Genomic DNA, 10,051 nt, shown 5'->3' on the forward strand with positions numbered 1-10,051 from the left:
GATTGCATGTATTTTCATTTGGTATGTTTCAATGTGCATTGACTATTTTTAATTAAACTAGTAGATAACATCTAGTGGGATCTATTTTACTCATTCACATTGGCCATACCTACCATTCTTATGATTAAGGAACATTTCTTGAGTTGTACCCAAGTATTGGAAGCTATGCCTTGAGAAACAAAGAGAAAAAAAATGAAATAAAAAAAACAAACTGCAAGAGAAAAAAAAAACAAAACAAAGAAAGAAGTGATACAAAAGAAAGAAGAAAAAAGATTGTAGAAAGAAAAAAAATATACTTGAGAAAAAAGATCTAAAGTGGATCAAAGAAAAGCAAAAGAAAGAGTTTGAATAAGCAAGCTTTCTTGGGTTTGTTATTTGATTCACTTGTTCCTACTTATAGATTCACATCTCATCTCTATTATCTCTATCATTTCATCTCATTCTTGGCCAATTATTCATTCCATCCATGATCCCTATTATGTTATCTATTGGGTTTGGTTTTAAGTAGTCTTGTATATTGAGCATACCTACATTGTGGCCAAGATAAGTTTCTTGAGCCAATCCCTACCTCTTTCACATGCAAATCTAAGTATACCATTCATTGAGCACATTACATCCTTTGAAAGTCCATATGATTCTTGAGAACCCTTGCATCTTAGTAGTGGAGAGATAGAGGGATTACAAGCCTATGGTAGGATGACTTGCCAAGGAACTTGAGTGATATTTGTACCCTTATACACCGAGTGCTAGAGTGAAACACTAATCCGATGAGGTTTCTCTTTGAGATTACATTCTTGCAAATGGTTTACTTGTGATGTATTAAGGTTTTCTCTAAAGATTGCAACATTGGTTTGGTTCTTGTGATAATGCATTGACTTTGAAAATAGGATTTACTCTTGAGAGCTTGTATTTTTGTGTTGTTTACTTGTCTAGGTTTTGAGAGAGTTTTGCCCGGACAGCAAAATCCAAGTGTGGGGGAATTGATCTATCTCATATTTTACATGTTTAAACACTTGGTTTTTGGCATCAAATTGTGCATAATAGGGTTTAATTTCCGATTTTGAGTTGTCATTTCTAGATTGACTTTATGAACCCTAGTAGTGCTATTTGATGATTGTTTTGACACTTTTATATCTTAAATTGAGATCTTGGGCATTAATTCTCTTCTTTTCCTTTTTATTTCTTTTTGTTTAGAATTTATTTAGTCTTGTGTTTTATTTTCAGATTTTGTGAGGGCAATTTTGAAATCAAGGATCAAAAGCTAGTCCACATGCTTGGAGAAATTCAAGAGATAGCAAATAAATAAAGATGAAGAATTTAGGGGCTGTTGGGCGCAAATTCCAGAATTATTTGAGGGATGATGTAGCACAATTATTCAGATTTAATTGGGGAGAATTAATTAAATAAAAAATCAAAGGAGCATGGGAAGCATTGAGGGACACATCATTAAGTGAAGAAGAGGCATGGGAGGTGTGACATGATCAGATCTAATGGGATGACATGTGGCAGCTGATTGGGAGCCTAAGGAGGAGTCACATTTCCCACACATGCTCACATGTCCCTTGCCACATTTTCCACCTCATTTTTATTCCCATTTTAGCTTATTTTCGTCCATTTTTCCAGCTCATTTCAGATCTGGACCTTCCTTGTTTTTATCACCATCCACTTTAGTTTTATCACCACTCACATTTTCCACACATACTTAATCCTTCATTTTTCATTTTTCGTATTCATTCTTCACCTTCACTTGTCAGATTTTTCCAGATTTCTCTCTCTTCTTCTTCATTCATTTTCGTCCAGCACTGTTCATCCGTTTTTCAGATTTCATTTCTTCATCTTCCATCATCAACACTTGGTCCAAATCATCATTCCTTCTCTATTCAGATTTTTGTCCACTTTCTTCTCCATTTCAGCTTGCATTTTCGTCCATCTCTTGTCCAGATTTCCAGATTGCAACTTCTTCATCTTCATTCATCCATGGAAGCTTCTCAAGCTCAAGGTCTGATTCAAGCAAAGAGGAAGAGCATGAGAGGCTGATCATTTAGGGCTCCAAGAAAGATGACTTGACATTATGAGATTTCCAGATTTGTAATTGTTGTTCATTTTCTTGATTTCATGTTCTTGTCTTGATTCTTTGAGGATTTCGAATTTTGAACCTGTTTTGGTTGAAGACTTTTGATTCTAATTCAGATTTGATGAGAATATGAATATTGAATTTAGATTTTCATGCTATTTTCAGTTCTGGAATTTATGATTTACCTTGACGTTCTAGGGTTATTTCATAAGTTCTTGCTGATTCTTGTTCAAGTTCTTGTGTAGACTTGAGTTAGATCCATATTGGTTATATGAATTTGACTTAAGCTGTTTTTCTTCCACTAGTTTTCGTCTGAAACTTGTGTAGAACAAGGCTGAATATAGTGTTAATTTCTAAGTTCACTTGACCTAGATTCATTAGTGTCCATTGAGTCTAATGGTACACCACACTTAGAGGTTTCTAAGTGTCTCATTTTAGGTTAATCAAGAAGGTTTATGATGTTATAATTCTGGAAATCAATGATTAATGTTAGGAAATCTGACTTGGGCTCACCATAATCATCATTCATTTCATTCCAACTAAAACAGAATTTTACAAACATTTATTGTTGCATTATAGAGTTAGTTTAGTCACTTGAAAATTCAGATTAATTTGTAAGCATTTGAACAATGATTTGTATGCTTTGCTCTCTAGGGAAATGACCTAGAATACTCACTTCTACATTCTAGTAAAATTTGATAACCCAAGGCGACTAAAGGGTTCATCAGGTGACATTGCTTACCATAGACCAACCTAAAAATGGAGACATCCCAATGGGTGTCTTGAAGGCGGTCCGGTATGCCCAAAGAGCCTCCTCAAGTCTTGAGCTCCAATCCTTCCTATTCGGTCTCACTATCTTTTGGAGGATAGACTTGATCTCCTTGTTCGAACACTCAGCCAACCCATTTGTTTGAGGATGATATGGGGTTGCCACCTTGTGTAGAACACCATATTTTTGAAGCAAAGAGGAGATAGTCTTGTTGCAAAAGTGTGTCCCTTAGTCTGTGATGATTGCTCTTAGGATGCCAAACCTATAAAACACATGAGATAAAAGAAACTTCGCCACAACTTTGGCATCATTAGTTCTAGTGGGGATAGCCTCAACCCACCTAGAAACAAAATCAACACAAAGCAATATATATTCACAACCATTGGAAGAGGCAAAAGGACCCATGAAATCCATACCCCAAACATCAAAGATCTCACAAAATATAATGGGCACCTGTGGCATTTCATGTCTCTTTCCCAAACTCCCAAAATGTTGACATGCATGACATGCTTTGCAAAATTGATGTGCATCTCTAAAAAGAGATGGCCAATATAAACCACAATCTAAGACCTTCTGCCCGGTCCTCCTAACCCTAAAATGACCACTACATGCATAAGTATGACACATCCTCAACACATCATCAATCTCAACATCAGGAACACATCTCCTAATGACACCATCACTACACAATCTCCAAAGAGTAGGTGAATCCCAAACATAGTATCTACTTTCCCTAGCAAGCTTCTCCCTAGCATGTCTAGTAATCCCATTTGGAAACACATTATGCACCAATAAATTGACCAAATCAGAATACCAAACAACATCATGGGAAGAAATAGCACATAATGACTCATCCCTAAACTCATCACAAGGGAAATCAAAAGAGGAATTCACCATAATGGAGTCATAAGGCAATCGACTCAAGTGATCCGCCACATGATTTGTTGCTCCACTCCTATCAATGATCTCCAAATTGAACTCTTGAAGTAGAAGCATCCATCTAAGCAAACGTGGCTTGGTGTCCTTCTTCTTTAAAAGGTACTTTAAGGCCGCATGATCTGTAAAACAAACAACCTTGGAATGCAACAAGTAAGATCTAAACTTGTCAAGAGCAAACACTAATGCATACAATTCTTTCTCGGTTGTAGTGTAATTGCATTGTGCTTTGTCTAAAGTCCTAGATGCATATGCAATAACATAAGGTAGCTTGTTTTCCCTTTGTCCCAACATAGCCCCAACAGCAAAATTAGAGGCATCACATGAAATCTCAAATGGAATCAACCAATTAGGAATCCTCAAAATAGGAGGGGAAACAAGCTTAGCCTTCAAAGCATCAAATGCATCTCTACAACTTGGAGAGAACTCAAATTTGTCTTTTTGAAGTAATTGAGACAAGGGATGTGCAATCTTTGAAAAATCTTTAATAAATCTTCTATAAAAACCCACATGGCCAAGGAAAGATCTCAAGTCCTTGACATTAGTTGGATAGGACAAAGATGAAATCACTTCAATTTTGGCCCTATCCACCTCAATGCCATGGCTTGAAACCAAGTGGCCCAAGACAATCCCTTCCTCAACCATAAAATGGCACTTCTCAAAGTTCAAAACCAAGTTCTTCTCCACACATCTAGCAAGGACTTTATCAAGATTTCTCAAGCAAGAAGAATAAGAATCCCCATGAATTGTGAAATCATCCATGAACACTTCCATGCAATTTTCAATAAAATCACTAAAAATACCAAACATGCATCTTTGGAAAGTCCCTGGAGCATTACACAATCCAAAAGGCATTCTTCTATATGCAAAGGTACCAAATGGGCAAGTGAAAGTGGTTTTGTGTTGATCAACCGGATCAATGCAAATCTGAAAATAACCACTATATCCATCAAGGAAGCAATAATGAGATTTCCCCCCTAATCTTTCTAACATTTGATCAATAAATGGGAGAGGGAAATGGTCTTTCTTGGTTGCCTCATTCAACCTCCTATAATCAATGCATACCCTCCAATATTTTGTACCATAGTAGGAATCAATTCATCATGTTCATTCTTTACCACAGTAATTCCACTCTTCTTGGGCACAACTTGCAATGGAGACACCCATTCACTATCACTAATAGGGTAGATTATACCTGCACTCAAGAGTTTGGTGACCTCCTTCTTTATCACATCAAGTATGAGAGGATTCAACCTCCTTTGTGGCTGCCTTATTGCCTTAGCATTTTCCTCCAACATGATCCTATGTGTGCAAGTTTGAGGGCTAATTCCAGGAATGTCTCCAAGTGTCCACCCAATGGTTTCAATGTTCTTCCTCACTACATCACACAACAAAGACTCTTCCATAGGGGTTAGTGAAGAAGAAACAATAATAGGAAGTTGATTACCATTTTTTAAGTAAGAATACTTAAGATGTGAAGGAAGTGGCTTCAACTCTAGATTGGGTGGCTCAATGATGCTTGGAGGAATCTTTTGCACTTGAATTTGTCTTGCCAGATCCATGTCTTCCTCTTTAAGTGGCATGTACAAGCTTCCAACAGCTGCTATATGCAAAATTTCGTCCAAATTGACTTGCTTTGTTCCAACTTTGTGCCTCACGTCCAGATCTGGTTGGCTTGCTCTAAAATTAATTCCCATTTTGGTCAGATCTGATTCTGGACTTTCAGCACCAATTTGCACGCCCCTTGGATCATTAACAGCCTCAAAATCACTTTGTTCATGCTTTTCAAGTGTCCCTAAACCTGAAACATCACAAGTAGAACACTCCTCCAACCTTGGAGAATGATTATGCACAAAAGGATTAAAGCTGTTAAAAATTCCAGAATTAAATTCACTAGAAGAAATCAAATGATGTGATGAAATATGACATGTGGAAGATGAACTAGGGCCATCATTAGATGCAATTTCACTCTCATCACTTGATTCAATCACTAAATCAACAGAATTTCCAGAATTGATACTCAAATCATCAAACTCATCCAATGCAAGCAAATCACTCAAGGAAGCATATGTTTGGTCATGTGAAGAACTAGACAACACAAGTGCTTCAAATGGAGTGCAAGTAGATGAGTGAGGCATGTCAAGTGTGTTGCCATTCAAATGCTCATGCTCAAGTGAATGCAATTCATCTTGATTTTTCAAATTAGACAAAATTAACACTATATTATTGCAATTCACACAAATAGAGTCATGAGTGCATGAACAGGTGAAACTAGGCAAAGATGCAACATCATCCAAGCTAGGAGGCATAGAAACCTCATCAATGATTCCATCAAGTGTATCATCAATGCAATCCACAAAATGAAGGCTATAATCAACATAAGAGTTTTTCAAGCTATCAAATATGTTAAATTCAATCTTGCTGTCCAAAAACTCCATGGTAAGTTTACCTTCCTTCATGTTCAATATAGTACTTGATGTCATCATAAAAGGTCTCCCAAGAATGAGTGTGCCTTGGCCTCCTTCTTGCATATCCAACACATAAAAATCTGCTGGAAAAACCAAGTCCTTAACCTTCACTAAGATGTCTTCCAAGAATCCCTTAGGCTTCCTAGTGCTCCGGTCGGCTAGTTGCAAGATGACACTACAATCTTGAAGACCACCAAGATTAAGTGAAGAATAAATGTGAGTGGGCATCACATTGATGGCTGCCCCTAGGTCAATCAAGGCTTCTTGAACAAACACATTCCCTATTTGACAAGGAATGGTACATGCCCCCGGATCTCTACACTTTAGAGGGAGTTGTGGCTTGAAGATAGCACTAATATTAAGACTCATTTGAACTGTAGCCAATGGTTTGAATCCCCTTTTATTAGTGCACAACTCCTTCAAAAACTTTGCACACTTAGGCATGCTTTTTATCATCTCAAGAAGTGGTATGTTCACTTCCACCTTCTTCAACATATCAAACACATCATGCCTATCTTCTTCTTGCTCTTTCTTAGCAAATCTAGTCAAGGCCTTAGGGAATGGCATATCCCATGGAATAGGGTCCCCAATTTGATATTCTTTTGGAGGCTCTCTTCTTCCCAACACCTCTTTCTCCTTAGGCTTGCTTGAATCATTCTCATTTGCCTTAGAAGATGGATGAACCGTGGCTGTTCCAGCACTGTCTTGGCCTTGATTTGAGCTCAATTTCACCTCTTTTTCTTGAGCATTCAGGGCTGATCTTGCCCCATTTGCATCCTCAACTACAATCTCTTCAATAGAGTCATCCTCATCATCAATCACTTGAGGACTTAGAGAAGTAGGAGGCGTGTTCTTGAGGCTATGTGAGGCACTTGGATGCACATTTAGCTTGCTGTCACAGCAAGTGGAATCACGTGGATCAGCAAGAAAAAGTGATCTTCCTTCACAAATTTGAGAATTCCTTGAAAAAACCTCATTAGGCTTGCTGCCACTATGGTTTGAGGTATTTGGAATGGCTTCAAAAACTCTTCCACTCCTCAACTCAATTGCACTAAGGCTCTTTGGATTGATGACAGGTTGAGTTGGGAGCTTTCCACTTCCTTGAGCTTGGCTAATGCTATTTGAATTCCCAAATTGTTGCACCACCAAATCAGTGCTTTGTTGCTTTGATTCAAGATTGTCTAGCCTCTTAAGCATCATGTCTATTTTTGATTCTGCCCTAGACACATGAGAATCAAACTTTTGACCCATAGAAAACATAGCATCACCCATCCTCTCAAGGTAGGAATACATTTGTTTATCACCTCCACCATCTTGAATATGGATCACTTGAGAATTCTTGGCTTGCACAACCTCTTGATTACCCTTGTAGCTGAAGTTAGGGTGCTGCCTCCAACTTGGGTTATATGTGCTCCCATAGTTAGCCTCAAAATTGTTCCTTGCTCCTTGGTTATGTTGATAATTGTAGGGCCTTTGTTGTTGATACATAGCCCCAACATCTTGAGCATGCATGCAATTAGAGGTGATATGCATTGTTGAATTGCATATACCACAAATAGGAGCCACTAGAGCATTGGACATAGAAGCAATCTGAGCTTGTATAGGATTGGAGATAGACATCTTGAGAAAATCCAATTGAGAGTAGATATCCTCCAATTGGGAATTAGCAAAGAAGATTGGCCCACTTGGTGAACACCCCTTGCATCTCTTGAGCTATATTGTTGGTTATTATTTGCAAGCTTTTCCAACAAGGTCCATGCATCATCCGGTGGAAGATCTAATAGAGAGCCATTTGCAGCAGCATCTATGGTCTCTCTATCATGAATTTGCAACCCCACATGGAAATAATCAATGAGGAACTCCTTGCCCACATTTAGGTATGGACACTTTGCAAGCAACTCAAGAAACCTCATCCAATACTCATAAAGAGATTCTTGAGGGTGTTGTTGCATCCCCATGATTTGCTTCCTTAGTTGAGAATACTTGGTTGCTGGAAAATATTTTTCAAGGAAGCAATTTTGCATCTCCACCCAAGAATTGATGGTCCTTGTGGCAAGAGTATTGAACCATGTGATTGCTTTGTCCTCAAGAGTAAAATAGAAGACCTTGAGCATCAAATTCTCCAAGTTTGCTGTGGGAGGCTTCATGGTTGAACAAACCCTCTCAAGTATTTGAAGATGCCTATTAGGATCCTCACCTGCAAGGCCATGGAATTTTGGCAAAGCATTAATCAATGAAGGTTTGATTTCATACTCATTTTGTTCTTGTAAATTCAAAAACAAACCACTAGGTCTAAATGTATCAGTAGGTGCTACCATCTCTCTAATACTCCTCCTAGCAGGTATTTCATGTTCATTACCATGCAATCTATCAGTCATACTGTCCAAAATCACAGAATTATCAACTATGGTGTTTGGAAGAGAAGAAGATGCTAAGAACTCTAAGTATTGATCTCTAAATTCAATACAATTTTCACCAAGTTCTTTGCAAGTCCTACAAGACATATAAAGCTCAGAACACCACAGAAATAGCACTGGACCAAAGAAAAATCAAAAATACGAAAGTAGGCAAAAATTCTGAAAACTGGCAGAATTGAAACACACTGAGGCAGTATTTTTGTAAAAAATTTTCGAATGTGAAAAAGACAAAATTAGAAAAAAATCAAAACTAAAAATTTAAAGCTAAAACACTGAATTAAATGCAGGAATTTTTATAAACAAAATTTGCAAATAGAGAAAGAGATATGCTCATCCAAAATTAGCCCTGTCTGCCTGGAGTGTCACTGGGAGTCAGCAGTGGACCCTATGTGTTCAGTGCACAACTCTCTGGTCCCGAATCAAATTGAGCTGAAATTTTTACCTGAAACTTTCAACACACAGAAGGTTATACAGTCCAATTTTCAAGGAAAAATTCGCAATCAATTCTTCCCAGTATTTTTTCGAATTAAGGTCTACAGCACTGGAATTTCCAGTGAACCCTGTTTTAGTCAAGCAAAAAGTCAACCAATTTAATGGCCGAATTAGCAATTATGTTCAACAGAAAAAATGTTTCTAAGATAACCAAGAACACAATGAAACAAGAATCAGCTCAAAATGATATGTCTAGCGAAAATTATACCTGTCCAAATTTCGTGCAAAATTTCTGGGCAGAGCAAATTCTCAGAGCTTTCTGGCACTTGAGCTAACCTTGATAGATTTGGCTTGCACGTCCAGAATCAATATTATGGTGACTATATCCATTAGCAAACAGACCAAACAAGAGATCAAATGCTTAGAAAACACAAGTCAGCCACCACAATACAAATTACAGAATTAAGCCAAAATGCAAAGCAAATTAAAACAGCAATTGAAACTACAATTAGTATGGCTAGTTGCTCCCCGGCAACGGCGCCAATTGATGAACCCTTTAGTCGCCTTGGGTTATCAAATTTTACTAGAATGTAGAAGTGAGTATTCTAGGTCATTTCCCTAGAGAGCAAAGCATACAAATCATTGTTCAAATGCTTACAAATTAATCTGAATTTTCAAGTGACTAAACTAACTCTATAATACAACAATAAATGTTTGTAAAATTCTGTTTTAGTTGGAATGAAATGAATGATGATTATGGTGAGCCCAAGTCAGATTTCCTAACATTAATCATTGATTTCCAGAATTATAACATCATAAACCTTCTTGATTAACCTAAAATGAGACACTTAGAAACCTCTAAGTGTGGTGCACCATTAGACTCAACGGACACTAATGAATCTAGGTCAAGTGAACTTAGAAATTAACACTATATTCAGCCTTGTTCTACACAAGT

The 10,051-nt window shown here is 37.5% G+C and overlaps 1 protein-coding gene across 3 annotated transcripts; it reads right to left on the bottom strand.

The window, feature by feature from the left end:
- Nucleotides 1–1,201: 1,201 nt before the first annotated feature.
- LOC129299343 (uncharacterized) lies at nucleotides 1,202–7,894 on the bottom strand. 3 transcript variants are annotated; one of them, XR_008590544.1, is made up of 3 exons: nucleotides 4,975–7,894; nucleotides 2,817–3,901; nucleotides 1,202–2,001 (listed from the first exon to the last, which is right to left on the bottom strand). XR_008590544.1 is itself a non-coding variant. In XM_054937803.1 (2 exons), exons 1-2 carry the CDS (start codon nucleotides 7,865–7,867, stop codon nucleotides 3,072–3,074), a joined length of 3,723 nt encoding a protein of 1,240 aa, XP_054793778.1. In that variant the 5' UTR covers nucleotides 7,868–7,894; the 3' UTR covers nucleotides 2,717–3,071. The 3 variants fall into 3 exon arrangements, 1 of the variants encoding a protein (XP_054793778.1); XR_008590545.1 differs by having other exon boundaries at nucleotides 2,817–3,105; nucleotides 3,738–7,894; XM_054937803.1 differs by lacking the exon at nucleotides 1,202–2,001 and having other exon boundaries at nucleotides 2,717–3,901.
- Nucleotides 7,895–10,051: the final 2,157 nt, after the last annotated feature.

This window comes from Prosopis cineraria, unplaced genomic scaffold (assembly GCF_029017545.1).
Source record: "Prosopis cineraria cultivar Desert tree isolate PC_DT_omini unplaced genomic scaffold, ASM2901754v1 PC1127, whole genome shotgun sequence".
Taxonomy (NCBI): Eukaryota; Viridiplantae; Streptophyta; class Magnoliopsida; order Fabales; family Fabaceae; genus Prosopis; species Prosopis cineraria.